This window comes from Orbicella faveolata, unplaced genomic scaffold (assembly GCF_042242905.1).
Source record: "Orbicella faveolata isolate gen_17 unplaced genomic scaffold, um_ofav_v1 contig_46, whole genome shotgun sequence".
NCBI classification, from domain to species: Eukaryota; Metazoa; Cnidaria; class Anthozoa; order Scleractinia; family Merulinidae; genus Orbicella; species Orbicella faveolata.
In genome coordinates this window covers 16,027,501-16,053,919 of record NW_028301576.1, presented here as the reverse complement: position 1 = coordinate 16,053,919, position 26,419 = coordinate 16,027,501, and the positions used below count along the sequence as shown (strand labels likewise).

The following is a 26,419-nucleotide window of genomic DNA, read 5'->3' as shown; positions in this document are numbered from 1 at the left end:
TAAATTAAATTACTCTGCGGATTTTAATGGCCGAAACTCTGGAGGAAACACTGAACAAACGGAAAACTAGAGTGTCTTCGTCAGACAAATCTTCGATATAGAACGCTTCTCCAGAAAGCAAAAAATTGAAAAGCAGCGAGCACGCTGTTCGTGTCCATGAAGTAAGCGAGCTAGACACAGAAGAAGATGTAAGTTTACTGGCCTTGAATATGACCGAAGAGTTTAGTGACACACTTCAAAATATTTTAAAGAAGCTAGACAAACTGGACAGTATTGAAAAATCAATGAAAGATTTTCAAGCGACTCTTTTGAAACTTGAAGGACGTGTGCAAAATTTAGAGAGCTGTCACGCCACCACAAGATGCGATGTTGATGATATTAAAGAGAGCTTGAATTCAATCGAAGCAGATCGCCAAGAAGCTTCGCAGAGTCTAAAAAAATTGCAAGATAATACCAACACGAAGTTAAAAAGCCTGGAGGAGGAGAACCTGAAGCTTGGAGCCAGAGTAAAAGAAGTAGAAGACCAACACCTGTATCTTGAAGCCTACTCTAGGCGTGAAAATTTGAAATTCGAAAACATTCCAGAGGACGACGCGAGCAGAGAAGATACGGAATTGGTGCTACGTTCTTTCCTTGAAAGGGATCTTGGCTATGTTGATGCTGCCTCGGTAGAAATCCGAGTCCACTGCCTTGGTAAGAAGAAAGAAGGGAAACCGTGGCCTATTCTAGCAAGATTTCTGAGATTCAAGGACTGTCAAAGCATGCTCGCTTTAGGTCCCCGACTGCGAGAAACCAATTTTAAGATGTATCAAGATCTGCCTTTTGAGATCGTGGAGCGGCGGAGGGCACAAATGGATACCTTTAAGAAGGCCAGGAGAAACAACATCCCGGCTTCATTTAGCAAGGCACAGCCCGACAAGCTGTTCGTCCGAGGTAAATTTTGGCCTTTGGGTAAGGAACTTGAACTGTAAGCATAATGTGTCCATACATAGTTTTCTATTTTTTGTTGTTGTTATTATTATGCCTGATAGATTCGGCCTCCGCTACATCTAGAACTAATATTAGGCGGCTCTAAAATGAAAAATACGAACAAAGTAACGAATGCAACCGTATTCCATCAGTAGTCTTCTAATATTATTGATTTTAAGTGTGTTTATGTGTAGATATGTAAATATTCGTATTTTTTATTTATTTTGCCAGCTTACACTTTCAAGGTTTATTTCAGCAATGCACTTGAGCGCCTTCGATCAAATTATTTTTAACAAAATATATGAGAAAAATGGATCTCAGAATAGGATCGATTAATACTCGGGGACTAGGAGACAAGTTTAAGAGACGTGAAATTTTCAACTGGCTCAAATGTAAAAAAATGTCGGTATATTCTATCCAAGAAGCCCATTGTACGGAAGACAATATGCATGATTGGAGAGCTGAATGGGGTTACCGGGCATTATTCAGCTGTTGTTCTAGTAACAAAGCAGGTGTAGCCATACTTTTTAACAATAATTTCAGTTTTCAGCTCTTGAAAGCTTACACCGATCCCAAGGGACGATTCATAATATGTGACCTGATTACAAATGGAAAACACATAACCTTAGCAAATATATATGCTCCAAACGAAGATGATCCGAATTTCTTCACCTCTGTTTTTAATCAGCTACTCGACTTTAAATGCGAGGAGATAATTGTTGGTGGAGACTTTAACCTAGTACTGAATGTTGACAAGGACAAAAAAGGTGGTGTTGCCAGATCCCACAAAAAATCGCTGGAAGTGATAAACGATTTCTCTGTAAACCTGGATTTAATAGATGCATGGAGAGTTTTAAACCCTGAGAGTTCCAGATTCACGTGGCAACAAAAGAAACCTGAAGTTCACTGTAGGCTCGACTTTTTCCTAGTAAATCAGACTACATTTTGTAACACCGTCAGTGCGGACATATTACCAGGATACAAAACGGATCATTCCATGATTACATTACAAATCTCGCTGCATTCTAACAATAGAGGATGAGGCTTTTGGAAAGTTAACACCTCTTTTTTAAATGACATTGAGTATGTTAATCGGATAAAATCAATCATAAAACAAACCAAGGTTGAATACGTGCAAGATGATACTGTTAACCCTAATTTACTATGGGAAATGGTTAAATTGAAAGTGAGAGAGGAGTCCTTGAAATATGGAACTTCTAAGAAAAAGAAACTCGCTAGAAAAGAGGAGGAAATAGAACAAGCAATCGCAACTCTTGAAAAACGTCTTCCTGAATTTAGTGGCGACGAAACTCGACGAGAACAAGTGTGGTCGGACCTTGAAACAAAGAAACGCGAACTGGCGGCAATAATAGAATACAGGACAAAAGGAGCAATTTTAAGATCTAAATCTCAATGGTACAATGAAGGTGAGAAAAATACCAAATACTTTCTCAATCTGGAAAAGAGACATTGTAAACAAGGAACAATAACCCAGCTCAAAGTCAATGACAACGACCTCATTTGTACAGACAAAGAGATCTTAAAAGAATGTGAATCGTTTTACCGAAATCTTTACAGTTCCAATGTAGCTATTGACAACCAAGAAGGGACTTTCTTCTTTCCACAGCAAGAAAACAAAAAGGTTTTAAATAACGATGAACAATCTCTCTGTGAGGGCGAATTAAGGAAGAATGAATGTTTAGAAGCGCTGAAAAGTATGGTGACAGATAAATCCCCAGGAACCGATGGTCTCCCCTGTGAATTCTACAAAGTGTTTTGGAATGACGTGGCGGAAATTTTGATACACTCTTAATTATTCCTACGAAATTGGAAAGCTCTCAATATCACAAAGGAGGGGCATTATTAAGCTCATACCAAAAAAGGATGCTAACCTTAACTCAATAAAGAACTGGCGACCTTTAACGCTTTTGAATTGCGATTACAAAATTGCAACAAAAGCTATTGCAAGCCGCATCAAAACTTTCCTGCCAAAACTTGTTTCTGACAATCAAACCGGCTTCATTAGAGACAGATTCATCGGAGAAAATATTCGTTTAATAGACAGCATCATCAAATTTTCAAAAGCAAACAATATGCTGGGTCTGCTCCTTTTTCTTGATTTTGAAAAAGCCTTTGATACCCTAGAGTGGCCCTTTATTCGTAAAACCTTCCAATACTTTGGTTTCGGCCCATCACTGCTGAACTGGTTAAAAGTATTTTATTGCAATAGCGAAAGCTGTATTTTAAACAATGGATGGGCAAGTAATTTCTTTGAGCTCAACCAGGGGGTCAGGCAAGGTTGCCCTCTGTCACCGTATCTATTCATTCTCTCTGTGGAAGTACTCGCCAATGCAATTCGCCAAAAAAAAGAAATCCGTGGCATAATTGTAAAGGACAAAGAAATTAAACTTAGCCAATATGCAGATGACACGACCCTTATTTTAGACAGCTCCGAAGAATCCTTCCTAGAATCTTTGAAGATAATAGACTATTTCGGTGATATATCCGGCCTCAGACTTAACTGCAAAAAGACAGAAGCTTTGTGGATCGGTGCAAGTGCGGATTGGGATTTTAAACTTTGCCCTGAAAAAGACTTCAAATGGCCAAAGAAAAAAGTCAGAGCGTTAGGGGTATGGTTGTCAACAGACCCTGATGTAACTATATCTTTGAATTACAAAGATAAAATAGAAAAAATTAAATCGATGCTGGGATGCTGGAAACTTTGCAGACTTGGCCTTTTAGGTAAAATTACTGTTTTAAAAAGCCTCATAGCTTCACAACTGGTATATATTTTTTCTCCTCTGCAAACAAGTCATACAGCAATAAAGGAGATAAATGTAATGTTTTACAACTTCTTATGGAATGACAAAGGCGACAAAATAAAAAGAAAGGTAATGATTAATGATTACTCAGAAGGGGGACTTAAAATGATTGATATAACCTCCTTTAATAGGTCTCTCAAAGCCACATGGATAAAGAAGTATCTAGATAAGGAAAACAATGGAAGCTGGAAAAGATTTTTTGACTCAGAACTTGAAAAATATGGAGGTGAAGTAACACTAACTGGAAATCTAAACATAGAAGACAGTCGTAACATTATTAAAGTATCAGATCCTTTTTTCAAAGAAATTCTTGAAATCTGGTCAGAAGCCAATTATGAAGAAAAGATTGTATCAGACTATCACTTTCGGTCATCGCCCTTATGGTATAATTCACTAATATATAGATTTAGGCCAGCCTAAAAGCGGAGCTCCTCAGTTATTTTTCGGAATGTTGTTACTAATGAAAATAATCCAACATGTATGAGGTAAATTGCGAATGATTTAATAGTTTCAGCCGGAACTAGTATTACATCAGCAGATCAAGGTGTAAGATGGTGTGATTATGAAATATAGAGCCATGATTTCAAGGATTTCAAGGATTTCTTCTTTGGTGGCATTTCTTGTTCTTTCCTACCCTATTCAGAAAGACAAGGCATTGTTATTAATCATTATATTCTTCCTTAGTTAACATGGGGATTCCCACACAAAAGAAGTTTACACATTTTTTTGTTGTGGGGACTGATTGAAATGCAGTGGTTACAATATACTCAGTCCCTGAATCTCTACCAAATGAAATCTCACAAAAATACCAAAACAGTATACATAGGTGAAAAGTTGGAAAGTTTTGTTTTCTAACTTGTCCCCAAAGATACATTTAGCCATCTTCACTATTGTATGGAGTCTCCTCCTGCTGGAAGGGTTTGCAATAAGCAAAATCACCCTCGCATGAATGGTACTTATGATATTTTTTTTTGCTGATCATGAATACTTGCATAGGCTTCTAATTATAATTTTATTATTCAATTTCAATGTGATTTGTTCTTTTTCTCGACTGGCACTGTGGACTACAAGAGCTGTTATTGGGTTCCATTAATTAATTTTGCTATGATTAAATTATACCAAGAATTATCAGTAAGCTAAGAGGAAGTTATTATGTACATGTAATTTGTCTGTACTACACAACCAAATGCACTCCAAGGTTATCAGGCATAGGTACATTTGTCAGAAGAGCCCAGCATTTCCAAGATATGTTTTGATTGACACATCAATTAAGATAATTTACAGCAAAATGGCTAAAAAATACATCAATATCCTACATGCACCAAGCCAGACATGGGGTTATAAGGCAATCATTTAAACAACAGATTGAAATAATTTATAAATTAGAGAACACTATTTCTACAACAGAATGGAACAAATTAACCTTATCGGACATTGCGAATGGCAAGGCTGTCTGTAGAATGTCACAAATTTCTCAACCCTTTCTTTCTACAAAAATGCTAATCCTGCAACTTTGCTTAAGACCCAGTTCTCCATTTCGTGTTGGCAAAATATCAATTTATGCCATGTCCAATGCAGATTATCACAAAATTGATTTAAAAGCTCAGTAAATATCCTTTTAAAGCCAAAAAGCCAATTATTTCAACCATGAGTAAATTATCTCTAAGAAAAACTGATTAATTTAAAAGGAACTTAAAAATAATTAGTTAATATGTGTTTCTTAATACTGTAATGCAGTGTATCTGTCACAATGTTGCAGCTATGATATTACTACAAACAGGATGGGTTGCAGAACTGAACCTCCAAGTCAGTTTATTCAATGAACTTGGTGCAGAATCTATAATCCCATCAAGTTGTCTGTAAATACAGAGAAACCAAACAAAGCATTACAATCATAAGTAATGAATTACTGAACTCTTTTACATGTATGAACAGTGTATGTTCCATTAATATTGGGGATCTCTCAGAAGCTGCATCCATGATAAATTAATTTGCTCCCAGATGCATTTGTTTATAGAACTTTTCACAAATTAATATCTGTCATAACAGTGATGTCTGTGTTCTACAACAATTAGTACACAAGAAAAATACACTCAGTAAGATATTGTTTACAATAAAAATCTTTGCCTATAAGCAATCATAAGGACCTTAAATTTATATTTCCTCAGAAATATCTCACCAGGACATGGTTGCTTTGAAAATCTTTGATGTTTTAATACAGGCTCCCCATCTGTAAACTGTTCATATATTGACTGACAGGAACAGGCATGTAATTCCTTTCTTTGATATACAGTGTACTTCATTGTTAGTTGTTTACTGAGTGTTAGTAGTGAATCAAATGCTAGGGGTTGGTACTCCAACTTTCACTGTGGCAGGCTCTGCCCTGAAATACAAAGCAAACTTACATAACTCTTATGAACTTCGCCACTTGCTTTCAAGAGCAAATGCAATTTGCTTCAAACAAGAAACTGGAACATTGAGGGTTACAACAATGTGCACAGTCCCAATCACAGGGTCATCCAGGCTGTTTGGTTGTACATATAACTGCACAACTGTATATGAGTTCAGCTTCCAGAAGAAAATCAGAGTTTGTCAGGATAAATACTGATGTTCTTGCTTACTCAATGAATGAATGTGCAGTTCCAGAAGATATTCACACCCAACACCCATTCATGGCCAGTCTTTAGAAATTCCAAATTAAAGTATCAGGAATCAAGAGCTCTAATAGAGAAAAAACCTCCATGTGGGGTATGAATCCTTTCTTGAAGAAAACAATGTCTGAGAAATCATTAATTACAAAATAATGTTTAAGAAACATCTTACCTTTCAGAGAATTTTTAATCTACACTGTCTGGCCAGTTCATATATTTGACAAGTTGACACTGGGCGTGTTTTTAAATTTGTGCCCTTCAACTTCACATTACTATGTAGTAGCACTGGTCAACTAAAAACAGCATAATTTGGTTAATTAATATACACTGTACATTATTAGGTTGAAATATTGGTGTAGATTGTTGCACATCAACAGATACAGAAACTATTTGCACCTGAATCATAACGAGTGAAAAATCGTGCATGAGACATTTACATGTACATGTAACAGCCCTCCACCTCAGAACCATCACAGATATGACATGATATTTTTAAACTCTCTGAAATTTCAGATTATTCAAGATTAACATATGCACATACATCATCTGGGGCAACCCTAAAACACTGAATTTGGAAACCGAAATCCAGAATCCAGAATCTGGAATCCGGAATCCGGAACCAAAAACCAGAATCTGAAATCCAGATATTATGAATGATGATAGAAATAATTCACTTCAGCAATGTCTAATAAATAAATGTGAGCAAAAATTATTTTGTTGGTATTTATTTTCTTGGCTTTACTTCAGCCACAGACTTTAATTGCTAAAAAAATTATTGACTAGTTCTAAACAACCCTTAGCTATATATCTGGCCCGGTTGTTCAAAAGCTGCATAAAGCTATCCATTGGGTACATCACTATCCAGTCAGGGTTACTGGTTTTTTGGGTGGATAGAGTTACTCATAACCAGCGAGCAGGCTCTAGTATCTGTCTCTAGTGTCTGAGCAGGCTAAATAGGTGTCTAGTGTTTTTCTGCATTGGCATGTCACCAAGAGCCTTCATGCGGCTTTGCCACTCACGCCCCCAACCCAAACATGAGAGCCTGCTCATAGGCTAAGTTACCCATCTTTTGTTCAAGCTGGCCCTGGTGAGAGCCTGCTTCTTGTCTAGATCAAATTGCTCTGAGAAGACTGGTGAGCAGCACATTAACAACAAGCTATTATAGGCTATTGCAGTGAGTTTCTGGCAGTCTTTTAGCATCTTTTAACAACATGTGGTCTGATCTGTTAGCAAGTGAGAAGCAGACGGAAGTAAGTGTGCAACATTTCTACAAATTGTTTTAATATGATGGCTGCCAAGAATATGAAAGGCTGACTTGTCACAGTATCAGTGTGGAAATTGTGTTAATCTGGAATTGGTCTCGTATCTGTTGGAAAAATCAAATTTCATATTTAGACCAGATGGGTTAGCCCTTGGACTTCGAAAGTGGGGGGCGTGACCGTCAATGTACAGGGGGCTGCCACTGATGGATATCCTGTTCTCTATGACATTTTCTATCTTGTTCAGTATCTACTAGACATAACGGATAAACTTATACTCCCGGTAAATTGAAGATCACTTATTAAACAAAATGGCAATTACCAGCAAGCTTATTTTAGACACTCTCGAGGTGCTTGGAATAAAATTAAGACACACTTTACGGAGATTCTCATAATCATAGCCCTCACTAAAAATAACAGTTGCACGATTTCAACTGACAGGGAATTTTTGTTTCAAAAAAGGTTAAGTTTGAGGTTCTTTTCACTTGGCAGCTTACTTTTTACAGTCGAAAAGCTAAGCAAAACAATTTTCGTGTATTTGAAGAACTTATTTTCTTTGATTTGCGGATTCCAGTTCCAGTTTCTGGATTCCGGTTTTTGGTTCCAGATTCCGGATTCCAGTTTCTGGGTTTTAGGGTTGCCCCATCTTTAACAGAGTGTTTGCTTCACATTCAGTTTACACATGGCTGTTATCCAGCGTAGGCAGACTTATAAGTTTTCCTTCAAAAATATATTGCAACAACTATTGCATCTTTCATTACCTATTCTTGTGATGAAATGACACAAAATCCAAGAACAAGAAGTCATAAGCATAAAACTAACTTACGTGGTAGTGTTTACAGTTCCTCTCACTGTCTGCATATGCCGTCCATAAACTGGCGCTGCCTGGACAATGTACTCATTATTTTTCTGATCACACCTTTTAAAACGTTATATATTTTGTCCTGAAAAAGCAATACATGAAATGTTATGCCTTTGGCACTCACCAAATACCTTTACATGATGTATAATGTACACCATATGAACATTCACAATTCTTTTTACTCTCATTGTAACTCTTTTGTGTCATTTTCCCTCACTTGAAGACAGGACTTCCACATTAGGTGATAATTTGCCTCTGGAATCTCTATGAATTCACAGGGAGTGATAATAATTAAATCGTGACTAATTTTAGCAAAGGAGGCGTTCAAATGTCAGATTTTAATACTAAGTTTATACAGTAACTTTACATTACTCTTCGTATATATATATAACCTCTCAATTATTGCACCTATAGACAGAAGGTGTGCTGGGGGAAGAAATGTTCTAAACTCTCTGAACTTTTCTCCCTTCCCTGTAATAGGATGACCATTATGAACTACAGTTTGTAACCAACACCAGGTTATGTATACACGTGTATATTTTGTTGTCGTCTGTAATCATAAAAAAATAAAAATTTAAAATCCTCCATAAAGTTCATATAACTCAATAACACTGCTACATGTAGCGCTGTTGCTGGAATTCAATTTAAGTGAAACTGTTGCAACAGCTCTGTCAAAATTGTTTCTAGCAGTTAAGGCAGGATAACAGAACATACATGTAACACACAGCAAAGGCTAGAGATACACTCATGTTAGTTATCAGTTAGGATTTGGTGAGCTTCTGTGCTGTAGGTATGGTGGAAAATAATAGATTATCAGAAATGAAGGTTCCTGAGACATTTTGACAGCACTGGGAGGAATTAATATATAAATTCACAAAAGAAATTCTTGCCCTGTCCAGTTCTCTGTAATAAAAATATAATTTACATACAAGTCATTTATTATATATGGTTTGTGTTTAAAGCCGATATAATGCACACTCTGATTGGCCAATTCCAGTGCATGATTAATACATTTACATGGTATACCTCAGTAAAATCATAAAACATTGCGTGTGACTAAAATGAAAAATATAAAAAATAAAAAGAAATGCCTAATTCATAACAATTTAAAATACTCAACACTAAAACGAATGTAATTCTTTACTTGAAAATTATTCTCCCGTAATGCCCATGGGCCAATTACAGGCATGCTAAAAAGTCCTAACACAAAGTAAAAGGAAATTAAGAAAACTATTGCTTTTTTACGGAAAATTGTAGCGACTGAAGACAATGATGAAACATTCTGAGAGCGCATTCTATCAACCTGATGAGATAAAATTTAAGGAGAATAGAGAATTCACAAAGTTATATCACAATCGAATTGGTACAGGACAGGAGAAAGGAAACTGTACAGCCAGGAAGAAACTGAAACTTTCTTCGACGAGCAAAAAAGTATGCATGCACAACAAAGAAAACAGTCAGTGACATTCATTTAATAAGTTAGTTAATAAAAAATTAGTGTGAAGAAGAGAGCAGAGAGAGAGAGAGAATGGAGATAGGAGATCAATGTTCTCTCCAACTAAATTGTGTATATATGTATGTAAAAGTTCTTCTTATTACCGAGAAATGGTCAGGGCAAGAACTTCTATTACACTGTTCAATTTACCGAGTTAATTAGTACCATCTCACTTTTTAGGAACATTTCCATATTAAGTGTAAATACCGCATTGGGGAATAACCTCTTATTAGGAAAATAGGGTCCATGTACCCCAACCAAAAGCAATGGCACAAATAAAATGAAATAGCCAATCAAAATCAAAGCAGAGCTTTATTTGCAGACAGGATTGCCATGCATAATCGTCTACTCGACATTTTGGACTATATAAGCATTTCACCAAACCGAACTAATTGGACAGACAACAAAATAAAACGAGGAAATCTACATTATAAACACAAGATGCATATCACTACATCTGAGCTCGAGTATCAACAGCAAATCCCTTCTCAATGAAAGGTGACCGAATAAAAGAGAGGATAAAGAAAATTCGTTTAAGCTTGCGGTGTTAAAGTTTAAAAATTATTCACGCTTAAATTCGAATATTACGGAGAGTCTGTATTTTTGCTGATAAAATGACTGTAAAGCTAAATTAAATTTAGCTTTGCAGTCATTTTATTGGCAGTAGCTTTACCAGTCTTCAACCAAATTAAACTCGGAATTCACAAAAGCATTTCGCCAAACCGAATAAATTGAACTAACAAAACGAGGAACTCTCCATACTTTGTAATCAAAATATGCAAATATTCACATAGGAACAAAATTAAATTTAGCAAATCCTGTTCGCTTTGGCTTAAAATGGTTTGTAGACCTTCCTTGGTTTTCAACAAGAGAAGAAGAAATTTTAGCAGTCTACGAAGCGGCAGTGCTAACTAACTCAGAGAAAACTTCAAAACTCGCCCGGCCGTGTTTACAAGTACGGTTTTGGTTAAGCTTATTATTAGACGTGAGGTTATAAGCTTAAGTTGACGACGAAAATCGACAGAAAACTTAATTTGTTTACAACTTACAGCAACCTCCAAAGCAACTCACGTGTTATTGTTTAGAGACGAGCGAAATTAAAACGATGCAATTTTTAAAATCTCTTACAGCATGGCTTCAAATAAGGAAGACCTTTAATGGATTCCAATTGAAAATAAGCTTATATCACCGAGGCAACTTGTTAATTTTCATAGCAAACGCAACAACAAAAGTCACTTACCGCAAGTTGGCAATTCGGTTCGGCCAGTGTAAATCTTCCGGGCAGAAACTTGCAGCAAAAGTTGTGAAGACTGAAGTGAAGTTATATTTTTGATAGATCAACGAACCAACCACTTCTTTCCGCTACTTTTACTGTTTTGTAATTTCCCTAAAACACTCGGGCACGTTTGATTTCTCTTGTTCATCACCTGACCAAATCAGGTGACTTTTGAATTTTCTTGCACGGCTGCACAGCATCACGTTCGCACGAATTTTGAACTTGGCCATGGGGAGTTCGGCAGTCTTCTGAATCAATTTGTCGGGTACTTTCGCCTCCTTTCTATAGCCCTCGTTAGCTTTGGTTCACGGCATTGTTCGGTATTATTTCACCTCCTTTCTCTAGCCCTTGACTAGCTATAATTCACGGCATTGTTCAGTACTGTCTCGCCTCCTTCCCCAGCACTGGCCCGCTCAGTCTTTTTCGCAATCTTCTTCGCTACTTCTTTGCCTGTTAATTCTTGCTTTCTGTTTTTTGCTTCAGTGCAACCCTGTCTTAAAAATATTAGATCAACCTCCGCTATCGTTTTTCTTTAAAAATCCCGCCAAGAAAAATGGCATTCTCCCGCTACAAACCGAGGGTGCATGTCTCTGTCAACCTATTAGCTGGAGTATGGCCGCCATCTTGCGCGACTCCGTCGTCGTCGTCGTCGCCGTCGTGTGTACGCGCCCACGAGCAATACCGCTAGCCATGATACCATGAGAAAATCAATTCATGGGTTTCCTTTTCTTCCCTATATGAGTATGGGGCTCCGCTTGGCGGCCCTTCAAGCCGCCGGAGCTCCGCTAATAAGAGTTGGGAATAGACCAGTGTTTTTTAAAGAATGGTTCCTCAAAGTAATAACAAAAGTAGAACATTTAATGGATGACTCCGGAAAGTTTCTCTCGCTCACTGCTTTCCAAACTATACATGACCTGACAGCCCGACCTTTAACCTTTCTTGGAATCATTTCTTCAATAAAACTTCTTCAAAGATATATACCCCATAACATCAGAACCTCTATTAAACATGAAAGTTTCTTGTCAAAATTTTTAAAAAGCAAAAAACCTAGTAGACTAGTATATAAGAAACTTGTATCAGGAAAAAGTGAACCACCCAGCCAAAGTCAACAAAAGTGGCAGGAAGACGTCACTCTCACAACAAAACAAGAGCTCAACTGGAAAAAGGTTTACCAAATGGCTTTTCAATGTACAAAGAGCACAAAACTTATAACTTTCAATTTTAAATTTCTTCATAGAATATCAACAAACAACTTCTTGAAAAAAATTGGTCTTGTCAATAGCGAGAAATGCACTTTCTGCGAAAGAGAAACAGAGAAACTTGTACATTTATTTTGGGCTTTGCCCAAAAACTCAATATTTTTGGAACAATTTTGAAGTATGGCTACAGTCTTGCCAAGTTATTGCCAAGGAGACACCCTTAGAGCCTGATACAGCACTGGGCCTAAGGCCGGATAGCTCTAAACATAAACTCCAAATTAACTTCTGCTGCTTAAATGCTAAATATTACATTTGGCTATGTAGACAGAAAAATGTTCTCCAAAACTAAATGATTTCTTACTGTATTTAAAACATATCTATGAAATGGAAAAAATACAACTACAATCGTTTTAAAAAAGTGGGAGCCTCTGTTGCCTCTTTTGTAATCTCTTGACAACTCAACCCTAGTCCCCTGAAAACGAAAATAAAAATGAAAGGAAAAGAAACAAGGCGCATATATATATACCATGCATATTTTCTGTAATTTGCAACTCGGAATGTACATTAGTGACAGGAGTAAACTGGTATGATCTTACCGTGCTAGAAATGTAAGAAAGGCAAGTAATCTAATTATGTTGTATTGTAAGCAGTGTAAGTATTAGTATTGTTAGTAGCGTGAGTATGTGTATTATATAGAGTAAGTGTTAGTATCGTAAGTGGCGTAAGTAATAAGTTTTTTGTAAGTAGTGTAAGTAACTACATTAATATTGTATTGTAAGCAGTGTAAGTAGCATTTAAAAAGAATAAAAAAAAAACTGGTTCCTGTCAATCTCAGAGAGCCTGTGTCTTTTAAAAAATACAATACAATTACTACCTTTTCTTCTGCACTCTGCCCTGTGGTTGGGTGATTTTGGATTAGCTGAAATGTACATGTAAAGCCTCAGCTCAGATACTAGGTTCAGAAAACAAGCCCTCGACAATGGAAAGTTTTCTTTCCCACACTCTTCCGGTGCTAGTCCGGTCCACATGTTTTTCCACCACAAATCAGTTCAACCAGGTTCATGCCAACAACTTTGCTTACTTCAGTTTAAACACATCTGCTTACTTCGCTTCACTTTCACAATAAAGAGGACTGGTTGCAAGATTGGGCCTTGCCTGCTGTATTTTCCACAGCAAAAGGAAGCCATTCAGCTGTAGCAACATAGCAATGATAGCTGACAACGCTAAGGGTACGAATGATACAACTGTAGGTGGCGCCATGTTTGTTTACTGATAGCTGATTTGAATTTTGAACTGACACTCGTTCCCAGAGTCTTAAGGCTGCGCGGGCTTCTCGCGGCTATTTTTGTGGGCTGCTGGACATTCTTTCATCTCGGTAGCCGGGATGAAATTTCCCATATGAACATGACACAAAATCCGTCCCGCTTACCGGGCTCATATGAAGAGGCCCTAAGAAAGAATAATAAAAATGATTAATTACAATGTCTTGTCTTTCTGAATAAGGTAGGAAAGAACAAGAAATGCCACCAAAAAGCACAGAAGACAGTTCTGTTACGTGATCAAGATTTTTGGTGGCTTCCCAGAAATCCTTGAAATCATGGCTCTATATTTCATAATCACACCATCTTACACCTCAACCTGCTGATGTAATCCTAGTTCCAGCTGAAACTATTAAATCCTTTGCAATTTACCTCACATACATTTTGGATTATTTTCATTATGAACAACATTTCAAAAAATAACTGAGGTGTTCCGCTTTTAGGCTTGGCTAAATCTATATATTATGTGTCTGTTGCATTGCGATATGGTGCGACCATCATGTTTGTTTACAAAGTCTACACTTGTTTGTTGTTTTTAAAGCTCCAGATGTGTAGCAGCTCCCATAAGCTTGTAATTCTCTTCATTGTTAGCAGCTGTTATTGTTTTAGGGCCAGGGACATTGTTTCTGTTGTTTGTTCTATTGTTCTCTCAAAGGGTATCAAGCCATTCATGTGAGACCTTACAAGAGCTGCTACATCACCCTAAAGCTCTTTCAATTACTTGCGTGACACTAAATTCAATAGGTTTGATAAGTCACGCAATATCAGGCAACGCGCGGATGTAACTGGAAACAAGTTGGCATCAAATTCTGCATTTTTCCGCATTCCTTCACACCCTGCTGTGTATTTACTGTTTACCATGCATCTGTGTTTACTGCCGTTCTAGGCGATAAGCAAACTACATGTAACTGAGAGTTCAGAAGATTGATCAGTGCGTTATGGAAGATGTAAGTTGCCATATTCACGTGTGTTTGGTGAAAACTTAAGCTGTGATTAGCTGAGTTGAAGTTCCTGCCTCTCGCTCTGTCTCTTCCACATCACTGACTAGTCAGAAGTTTCGTGAGACAAGGTAAACTTCGGTAAGCTTATGTTTTGATGATCGAAGGTTTTAAGTTCATTTTAAAGCCAGATCCTTTCTTTATCTCCAAAGCAACAAATCTTTAGGTTTAGTCGTACTGTAAACCACAACTTAGCAGTTTAAAAGTTCCAGAAACAAGATCAACTGCAATTAGACAACAAACACTTTCACTTTTGACTTGAGCTTGTCAGTTGTCTGCATAGAATTACCTGGAATTACGCCTCACTTAAATGTTTCCCATTTGTAATGTGGTGGAATTTGAATACTGTGAAATATTTGAGTGTTACATTCTCTCAATTTGTATTGAAGCAAAGTTGAGCATTTGTGATTTCGATGGGTACAAAATTGGGCATATTATGGGATTGCGTTGCGGCAAAGAAAGCTCATGTGACAGAACGTACCACAAAAAGCTTTTGTTGTCATGCATCTGAGTGTGATCTGGATCAAGACCAGTGATTCAAGATCACTCAGTGACACATGACCATGGTGCATCAAAGGAACTGATGAATCCATGATCTGAGTGATCTTGGATAACTGATCTGGTCCAGATCAGTTGGTCACAAGACGTGCTTTTCAAGAACACACTGATTGCTTAATATTATCAGAAATGAAAAGAACGCTACTTTACAGATAAGCTAACATGCAATTTTCAAAGACGCTTTGCTGCCCAGTCAGTTGCTAGGTTGAAAATTTGTGTATTTTGCTACGTGATTACCATTTTGTTGGAATCTAGCAAACCTGGTTATTTGAGTGCAGTTTAAGGTGGCTAAACCCAGTTTTTGATACCTGTGTTTCATTCACCTTTTTCTCTAAAACCCTTGATCCTTCGCTTGTAGAAAACGGCAGCAAATGAAAAACACAAACTTTGGTTTTTTGATGGTTAAGCTGACGTATGTGCCATTGCCATGGCAACATGAATAAAAACAGGCCTCTAAAATCGGTTTTCCTTATTTGTAGAAAATCTAGTCATTAGATTTTCTTTATAATTTGCATGCAACAAGCTTGTAATGATTCTCACAAGTTAACACCATTTTGCTAATAAATGAATTTATTTGCCGCTAAATAAAAGTGTTTATGACTCCTACCCACTTTTATTAATTATCAAATGTAACTATCACAGTTTAACAACTAAGGTAAGCTAGGGAGGAATGGCAGTGAGCAGGGTTCAACCGGAGGGGGATGGAGTGTAATTTGTGCAACGTAACAAAAGGATTGAGTAATAGTCACGAGACTATCTGATGACCTAACTAACAATAGATTGATTATTTGGCAATAGTCACGAGTTGAGACGGAAAAGTACATAGCCTCGTTTCCATTGAGACCTATAAGATGATGCGTGTTCCTCGAGTTCGTCCTCTTTGTCTCCAGACCTAACACTCTGCGAGTTCAACGTTTCCAGCAACGTCTGCATTTGACACGCCTGTTCCTGACATATTTCTGATCTTCTCTCTTTGCTGAATCAGAGTTGAGTATATTCTCTTGTTTTCGTAGCTATCATGCCTAAACCCAAAGTTCTTATCCTGGGCCACTCCTTCGTCCGTCGTTTCGTGGCATTCATCGCCCAGGGCGTGGATAAGAGGGTTAAAAATAATCTAGACTTAGTGGAGTCAGCTCAGATAGCATTTCAAGGAGTTGGGGGTCGCACAGTGGACAAAATAAATGTATTCGACCTTCAAAGGGTTAGGAAAGTACAACCCGATATTGTAATCTTGGAAATTGGTTCCAACGACCTTTGCCCTCAGGACGCCAAACCTGAGATTGTTGGTTCAAGAATAGAGACCCTGGTGCAGCATTTACATGCTCACTTCAATGCCAGATTTATTGTGGTTTGTTAAACAATTGCCCGTGCTGCTTGTCCACGCGACAACCCTTCATACAATGATCGTGTGGCCTTGCTTAACCAGTACCTCGACGTGGTTCTGGATGCGATACCATTCGCCGAATTTTGGCGCCACAAGGGGCTTCGAAAGCCAAACATTTCAGTCCTCTCGAAGGATGGTGTTCACCTAAATAACCGGGGGCAATACGCTCTATATCGGAGTTACCGGGGTGCCATTTTATACGCACTTAAACAACACGCTGCCATCAACGGCGCGGCGGGCCAAACAGGCACGCCACCACCTTAAATTAGGTCCATTTCACACAACCCTGTTGTTTTGTAAGTACGTGTGTACATATTTATCTTTTTGAGACCATATGTTCTCAGCTTTTGCGGCCATTTAACATGTTCCTAGCGGCAGCTCCCATTTTGGGGCTTGCCAAACATGTGGCCGTTGTTATTGTATTGCGAAATTCACCTTGGGTGCTTCAGTGCACTTCTACAGATATTTACTTTTGGGGCGTACGGACCTGCTGGGTTTTAGTTGTACAATGCTCAGATTACCTTACCTGTGATTACACAGTCTTCTAATACCGACATTCATTTACTTTCCATTATTCTATACACCTTTTTCTTCTAGCCGTTTTTATTTTTTTTTCTACCAAACAATATGATGACCCGTGGAAAAGCCCGTGTTGCTCCCGCTGTGCCTTCAGTTCCTGGGGTACGCCCCCGCAAACGTGCTGCCAAATCGGCAAAACAAGCAAAAGGTGCGCCTACATCAAAACGTGCAAAGACAGGTTCGCCAGCCGAGGTTTCAAGGGTTGGGAGCGATCACCCCAGCCAACTGGTGGGTCGTCCCATCACCAGTGATCGTGAAGGCACCAGTAAGGCCAATACCCAGTTGGATATCGCTGCCATTGTCTCCGGCGCCGTTGTTGAAGGCCTCAAAGTTGCAGGAATTATCAGACACGCAAGGCAACGAAAAGGAGGACGTTAATCCAGCTGTTTCTGTACAGGAGTCAGTCGCAGCTGTGATTCAGGACATTACTGGTGAGAACAATCCACCACTCATAGATAGCAATAATTCTATTGGTTCTAATTCTTTAGTAACGCAACACATGGCCGAGGCTAATGACCGCCCTCAAATACTTCACACCCAAATTGGTGTCCCTCTTGCCTCTAGAATTTCGGAAAAGATTCAATCTAAAATTTGGGCAAATGAATACATTGATTTAGGGATGCTCTTACACAGAATATCTCCGAGTGATTATAAGTATAATTTCGTTGTTCAAACTCCGCAGTCCAACGCTCGGCCGGTCATTAGTCTCGAGCCCGCTCAAAAAGCAAAACGGATTATAGCAATTGATCAATGGATCACCGCCTTTCAAACTTTTGTAGCTATTTACACTGTGCGATTCCCAAAGGATGCACCAGCATTAATGAAATACAGTGAGACAATGCGGGACCTGGTGGCCAAAAACGCTCATTGGCATTATTATGATGAAAATTTCCATTTTTTTAGGCAAAAAACACTTTTCCCCTGGGACCAGATTCATTGGGAACTGTGGTTGCAGGCGCACCACATGCAAAAAGTGGCTCCTGTTGCTTCGTCAGACGCACGCAACAAAAATTTAAAATCGCCCTTTCCGTCCCACTACTGCTGGAAATTTCACAGGGGGGAAAAATGTTCCGGCTGCAATTTCAGCCACGAATGTTTTAAATGTGGATCTCAGCATCCCACCAACAAATGTGACTTTCCAAAGCGAATATCACATCCAGCATCAACAACCATGCCACGAACAGCCACATCAACAGCTGTCCCTGGAAAACCAGCCACGCAGTCCCACCCTGTCTCGTCCAATGTCAACACCAATCAAAGTCGATAAACTGCAGGCGTACCTCCATGGATACCCTTTTAGAACGAGACAATACTTAATTGACGGCTTCCGTCTTGGTTTTTCTATTGATTATGTTGGACCTCGGATTAATTTTTCATCTAAAAATCTTGTCTCTGCGATTGCTAATCCAAGTGCCGTTGACGAAAAATTAGCCAATGAGATTAAACTAGGTAGAATAGTAGGTCCCTTTGAAAGGCAGCCTTTTCCAGTTTTTCATATCTCGCCTCTTGGCCTAATTCCTAAAAAAGTACCTGGGGAGTTTCGCTTAATTCATCATCTATCTTTCCCAGAGGGGCGTTCAATCAATTCACATATTCCAAAAATTGCATCCAGTGTTCATTATGCTAATATTGACGATGCGATTAGATTAGTAAGGCGCACAGGCAGGGGCTGTGCACTTGCTAAAACTGATATAAAAAACGCATTTCGTCTTATTCCAGTCAGTCCCTCGGATTACAACCTGCTGGGTATTTGTTGGCGGGATAAATTTTATGTTGACAGGAATCTTGCCATGGGGCTCTCGAGTTCTTGTAAAATTTTCGAGTTTTTTAGCTCCGCTCTAGAATGGATAGCCCGTAATAAATTGCAGATACCAGGCATTTTGCATCTTTTAGATGACTTTCTTATCGTTAGCAATTCTATTTCATCCTGTGATAATGAGTTAAAAGCTTTCCTTCGGACATGTGATGAACTTGGTGTGCCAATGGCGCCTGAGAAAACAGTGGGGCCTAGTTGTGTTTTGTCCTTCGCGGGCATTGAACTAGACACAACAATCATGGAAGCTCGACTTCCTAGTGACAAGCTTACTAAATGCCGTACTCTTATTCAAGATTTTCTCACTAGGAAAAAAGTGACTTTGAAGGAATTACAATCTTTAATCGGTCTTCTTAATTTTACTTGTTCTGTTATCGTACCCGGCCGAACATTTTTGCGCCGTCTAATTAATTTAACGGTGGGGATTAAACGCCCCCGTTATTTTATACGTCTAAATCGTGAAACCATATCTGATCTTCAATTATGGCTTACTTTTCTAGAAGCCTACAATGGCAGATCCTTCTTTTTAGATTATGTTTGGCTTTCATCTACAAAACTGCATCTTTACACCAATGCAGCAGGCTCGTTATGTTACGGTGCAGTTTTTGGATCGCACTGGTTTTACGGTAAATGGCCGGATAGCTGGATAGGTACAAATATAATAATTCTAGAAATGTTTCCTATCGTTGTAAGCATTTCCATATGGGCATCAAAACTAGAAAATAAGTGTATTTTGTTTCACACCAATAATCAAGGCTTAGTAGAAGTAATTAATAAGAAAACAACCAAAGATAAAAAGCTATTAGCTCTCTTGCGGGCGCTTGTTTTGCAATGTTTAAAGCATAATATTCTATTTCGGGCTATTCACGTGCCTGGGGTGCTCAATGTCAAAGCTGATGCTCTATCGCGCTTACAGGTCACGAAATTCAAGTCCCTTGGCCAGGGCATGGATCGTGAACCGACGCTTGTTCCAGTGTCTCTTCTTCCGGAGAGTTGGCCTCTATAACTACAATGCTTTTAGCTGCTAGCTTAAATAAGGGTTCTACTGAAGTATACAAACGATCATGGAAACTATTTACAGATTGGGCACAATCTTTTTTAGCTGTCACAACATTAGTTTTACCTTTAACACCAGCTGTTGTAGCACTATATGTGTCACACCTTTATTCACTTAATTACGCTTGCTCAACTGTCACCAGTTATTTATCAGCTATTGGCTATGCTCACAAGCTAGCAGGAGTCAATGATCCAACAGAAACTGCAATCATTAGACAACTTCTCAAGGGTTATCGCAAGTTAGCTCCGTCGCACGATGTGCGTCTTCCAATTACATTACCGATATTAACGCGACTCATTGCCTCTTTTGAGCACACAACGGAGTCAGCGTATCAATTGCATATGTTATCAGCCATGTGCTCTTTAGCCTTTTTTGCATTTTTGCATATTGGCGAGATCACAGTTAACAGTAGCAATCACAGTAATCTTATTATGCTTCCGCAGCTGGAGCAGTTACTCAACCACCTAGGGCAGGTCACAGCCCTGCAGCTCACAATTTCTAAGTACAAACATAGTGATACTGGGCCCCCCTTTGTTATTTATATCTATAAAGAAGCCTTATGTTGTCCAGTGAGAACTACATTAGATTTCATATCTACTAGAGGAACCGCCCGCGGTCCTTTGTTTTGTTGGCCAGACGGGGCGCCCATTAAAAGAAACTTTTTTGTGGAGCAACTCAATAGGGCACTTTGCTTTTGTAAGCTTGATCCTGCTTTGTACAAATCGCAGTTTTCGAATAGGAGCAGCCACTTGGGCTACGGCCAAAGGTTTTACCGACACACAGATCCGCCAGTTAGGAAGGTGGAAATCTAACGCCTTTCTCCAGTATATTCGTACACCTAGCCTATCGACCAAGGTAGTTTCTTTACAAGTTTAGTCCACACGCAGGTGATGTGGTTATTTGCTGTTTATATACAATCACGTCAATCATTATTTGGTCCCCAGTCCTCGGGTGGGGCGGGCCTCCCTTCTGGAGGCTTCTGGCCGTTTTTCTCGTGCCCTCACCTTTGCTAGAGCTTTACGAATGAAATAATCGTTCCTAATTAGTTTTATTTGACTATGTATAATTCAATCAATAAAGCGGCCACCTCGTGTGGCCAAAATTTATCCCAACACTGGATCTGGATTACATTTTTGGGGGGCGCTCTTTGCGAACAAAGCTCGGCTGTTGACCAAAATAATTGACTATAGTTTTTTCATTAAGTTGTATTTAATTGCATCTGGGAAAGGAGACATAAATGAATTTATTTGCCACCAAATAAAAGTGTTTATGACTCCTACCCACTTTTATTAATTATTAAATGTAACTATCACAGTTTAACAACTAAGGTAAGCTAGGGAGGAATGGCAGTGAGCAGGGTTCAACCGGAGGGGGATGGAGTGTAATTTGTGCAACGTAACAAAAGGATTGAGTAATAGTCACGAGACTATCTGATGACCTAACTAACAATAGATTGATTATTTGGCAATAGTCACGAGTTGAGACGGAAAAGTACATAGCCTCGTTTCCATTGAGACCTATAAGATGATGCGTGTTCCTCGAGTTCGTCCTCTTTGTCTCCAGACCTAACACTCTGCGAGTTCAACCCTCCTCCTCCCTTCCTCCACCTCGTATATTTTTTATTTCTTTGTATTGGGTATTTTGTTGTGGGCCTGCCGTTTTTCTCGTGCCCTCACCTTTGCTAGAGCTTTACGAATGAAATAATCGTTCCTAATTAGTTTTATTTGACTATGTATAATTTAATCAATAAAGCGGCCACCTCGTGTGGCCAAAATTTATCCCAACACTGGATCTGGATTACATTTTTGGGGGGCGCTCTTTGCAAACAAAGCTCGGCTGTTGACCAAATAATTGACTATAGTTTTTTCATTAAGTTGTATTTAATTGCATCTGGGAAAGGAGACATAAATGTAATTTAACAGAGAGATCTTTAATTATCCCTTGTTGAAGGTTCACTGGAATATCTAGAATTTCCTTTGTCAAAGTTCAATTATTTTCAATACTCCAGTTACTTATTTTCTAAAGTATTTTCGTGCCAAATTTCGTGAAATTCTAACTAGTGGTTCTTGAGAAATAGGTGTATTTCCGAGAGTGCAATTTTTCATTCAGTCGCAATTTTTTGACTTACTATGCATGCGCTGCATTTAACTGGGTTCTTTTGGTAACAAAGAAAAAACAATCGGGCTATACAATCCTTTCTGTTAGACAGTTTTTGATTGTCAATTTCATGGAAGTGTTTTGCAAGAAATGAATCATGCACATCCTTGTGAGGACTGAGAGGAGGTGTGGTGTTTTTCGGTCGAGTGTAATTAATTCAAATCTGCAACAGGCTATTTTTTAGGGAAAAACGTAAACTTAATTTGTATATTTTTACATCACATGATATTTATACATGACACATTTTTTACACGCATACATATGAGTTTAAGAGATTGATTTTTGTATAAACTCATTGTCACCTCATTTATTTTGAAATACTGCATTGTTACGTTTGCAGATAAGCAAAAGAGCTGCAAAGCAATGGTGAGTTCCACTTTCTAATAATAATAATAATAATAGATATTTAAACAGGGTGACCCCTTCAGTCGCAGGACTGGTATCAACGGGGGCCCTGTATAACACAAAATAAAAAGAGCATGTATAAATAATATATATCTATAAAAAACTAACTACTTTAAAAGATACGCTGAAATGTTTAAAAAATTATCTGAGTATCTGAATATCTGAGTCAAAGTGGTGTAAGTGGGGCTCATCCAAATATGGGCAGTTGTTTTCAAGTTTGCCAGTCACTCTGTATCAGTCATAATTTTGAGCCCTGACTGTTGTTTGACTGAAAATTAGTAAAAAGTTTGGGGGAAGATGTAAAAGTTTAAAATCTCTTTCCTTGGAAGCCACAGGGAGTCATTAACCATGGAATTCCAGAGGATTGAAGTAGTACTGGCTACTTTCGGAGGGCTCACTACTTTCCGGGTATCGCTACTTTTGCATCATTATTTTGTGTCAAAACCATGCATTTATTTCCTTTTTACTGCCACAAAGGCTACAAGTTAAACATGTGATATTACCAGACACTCAAAAGTTTGACTCAGAGAGATAATGAAAACTAAAATGTGATAGTTCGTATTTGCCATTAGTAAATCAGTTAATCAATTAAAGAACTAATTATCTGTGCCATAAATTAGATAATCTCCTATATTACTTCTCAATTAACTTCTTTTTACGTGAGCTGAGCATAAAAGTATAGCTTTCCAACTTTGTTTTGGTTCATGAGGTTTGCAATTCAATTGGAAATATAATGAATGCAAGGCAACAGTTTTTCTATCAGTCACTCTCTCAAATACAAAATGCATTTTCAACAGGCTATGAGAGCTTGCTCTTACTTGCAAGGAGTCTGCAACAGCAATGTCAACAATATGCTTGCATAATTCCCAGTAGATTCCCTTGTCATTATAGTGAGGAAGCTTATACCATTGATTATGAAGCTAGAAACATTTACCCACTAGATGCACAAAGTAACTCGATACCGGTCAGCGTTATTGGGGATGGAAATTGAAATGCATGCTAGGGCTTCTGTAGAGTTGATTGGCAACACAGAATACTACCTTAATGAGGAGCATTTATTTCATTCAAATTCTGGTCAGGCCATATTTTGGATAGCACACTATTCCAGTTCAGCTGCTGATTTGTATTTCAGCATGAATGTTAGAGGTAACCAGTTAACTGTGTTATGGAACTGTATCCCACAAGCTCTCGTGTTAAATTTGTGGGTTGGCATGTGGCACATTTGTGCTCTTGCTTCAGTCACACAGTCATGTGTTAGAAGAATGTACCCAGCTGAAAGCGTGTAAATCAATCCGGTAAGCCAAGTAAGAAATGTTCTAAATGTTACCATATTTCCAAGAATTCAAAATGCATCTCTGGAAATGTGCTCTGTTATGTGGAGTCGAGTTGGTACAACTCACAGTTTATGGCAACCAAATCATTTTGTTCCCTGTATTCAAACTTTACAAGAAGGCATGTCGGGAACAAGGAAAACCACAAATGAGCCACCTAAGCCTTTTGAAAACTGCAGTACTGCAAGGAAACATAAAACGAGGCCTCTCAGAAGCACTAACAATAACAATGAGGCATTTCCTCAATTCAAACCAAATCACCACTGGGTCCAGATGAAATTGTTACATCATTCAAGACTGATCACTCTGATGGAAATTCAAAGAATATAAAAAAAGCCAGCTGCAGAAATGAGAAAAAGAATGAGTAATATCAAAATAAAAGAGCAAGTAAAAGTCAAGAAGAAAAAGCTTCACAACTATACAAATGAAGAGCGGCTGATAAAGTGAGAAAACAAGCAAGGCTGAAGCATGACCTGTCACCAGTTCAATTGTTCTTTAAGTCAGTAAATGGTTTTGCAGTTTTGTTTTGTGTGTTGTCTGAAATTTAGTTACCTGGACAGCTTTCATTATGTTGCCCAAGACAGTGCACTATTAAGTGAAGTAAATGATCTCATTGATGAATGTTCAAATGCCTCTGTCAGAAAGATTCCATTATGTCAATTACGCTTTGCCCCATTGAAGAACTTTAAAATGCCTCCTTGTAACAGGTTTAACAGGCTTGATGCAAAAAGTGTACCATCTACTACGGAAAACTTAACATTCATGGAGAAATGTTTTATAGCTCAAATCCATGTTTTTATGACAGTTCTCTTTTTTCCTACTGGTGGACAGTATGCACAAGATGTCCTTTGTATCAATTTTCTAGTGGATTTTCAAGAGTTTTATCAAGACCTTGACTGTCAAAATGACAAAGACATTATAATAGTTAAGCAAGCATCCTCAACTGCGTCAGAAAATTCACAGATCAGCATAGAGAATGTTGTTCGAAAGATAATATTACAAAATTGTTTGATGTGGTTAAAGAAACATAACAGACACTATTCCAACATTGATATTTCAATGTGCAATGCTAAAATAACACATCTTCAACCAGAATTGTTAGAGCCCTGTGAACAAGCTTCCTTAGCACAAATAAGCTTTACACCATGTTCCAAAAAAAGCTCACTATCATCACTGATAACAAAGAAATCATCAGTGTCCAGTAATTTGTCTCACAAATAAAAAGCAAAACCAGTTAACATGTTCAGTGAGAATGAATTAGAGGAGGTAGCATTTCTCTGGCTATTCCCATATGGTGTAAATGGGTTAAAAACAAACAGGAAACCAATTATTTCAGTTCTCCAGTACTTTCAAAATAGATTGCTTGGCAAACAAAATAGATTCAGAAAAAATGCAATGTACATCTTTTGGGCACCTGAAAAAGTTGGAATGTCAAATAATATTAATGTAATGTTGTGTGATGCGTGACATAGCCATATATGGGACCTTCCATATTTGGAAGACCATGTCCGTTGTAGAGTTGGTGAAGTGTATCGAGAAGGAGCATACGGATTAAAAGAGTACAAAGATTTGAGTTATTCTGTCAGTTGTTCAGTCCTTGTCCGCCTGTCAAACCCACAGGGAGTTACACTGATGTCAGAAGTGACGCTTTATTTTTTTCTGGCGATTCAAAGATGAACGACAAGGACGGAGAAATTGTTTTCAACACACAGGCCGAACACACAGCCCGAACACACACCAAGCGAAGCTGTCGCATCGGGAACACCACCGCCGGACAGTTCAGACACAAAAATGGACACTATAATGGAGGCTCTGCAATTGATAGCTAGTCAGAACAAAGGCATAGAACTCAAAATCGAGCAACAAGACCGCAAGGCGGACCAACAAGTATAGGAAATCTCCAAGCACTTTGAAAACTTAGGAGCTCATGTAAACAACCAGGCAGCTTAAATGGAGTCTCAGCTCAAATTACATGGAGATAAACTTGCAGCGAAAATAAATGTTTTCGAGGAAGAATTCTCTAACACTGTGGCCTCCTTAAACGCCAAGCACAGATCCTTCGAAGAAACCGTCAAAAAGAGGTTCCAGCAAACACAAGAAAGGCTAGATTCACAGCTAAATGTTGCATTACAAGCATTCAATGGGAAATTAAAGAAGCACTCGACACAAAGAAACCACTGCGTGTTAAGGAGGAAACTTCGACTCCAATGAAGCTACAAATGGCATCTCCCGCTAGTATTCTGACACCCTTATCGTTTTCCTCATGATCTCGGCCGGACAGGAGT

At 38.4% G+C, this 26,419-nt stretch overlaps 2 protein-coding genes and 1 long non-coding RNA gene across 3 annotated transcripts; 2 read left to right on the top strand and 1 right to left on the bottom strand.

Moving 5' to 3' along the window:
* The first annotated feature begins 209 nt into the window (after window positions 1-209).
* Window positions 210-1,112, top strand: LOC149098630 (uncharacterized). The gene has a single exon (XM_089277908.1). The coding sequence runs from the start codon at window positions 210-212 to the stop codon at window positions 969-971; it is 762 nt and encodes a 253-aa protein (XP_089134034.1). The 3' UTR covers window positions 972-1,112.
* A 3,674-nt stretch (window positions 1,113-4,786) lies between these two features.
* On the bottom strand, window positions 4,787-7,174 carry LOC149098629 (uncharacterized). The gene is made up of 3 exons (XR_016203760.1): window positions 6,615-7,174; window positions 5,971-6,174; window positions 4,787-5,648 (listed from the first exon to the last, which is right to left on the bottom strand). It is a non-coding gene; the product is annotated as an uncharacterized LOC149098629 (long non-coding RNA).
* Window positions 7,175-18,579: 11,405 nt separating this feature from the next.
* On the top strand, window positions 18,580-20,190 carry LOC149098628 (uncharacterized). Its single transcript, XM_089278391.1, has one exon. The coding sequence runs from the start codon at window positions 18,613-18,615 to the stop codon at window positions 20,188-20,190; it is 1,578 nt and encodes a 525-aa protein (XP_089134517.1). The 5' UTR covers window positions 18,580-18,612.
* Window positions 20,191-26,419: the final 6,229 nt, after the last annotated feature.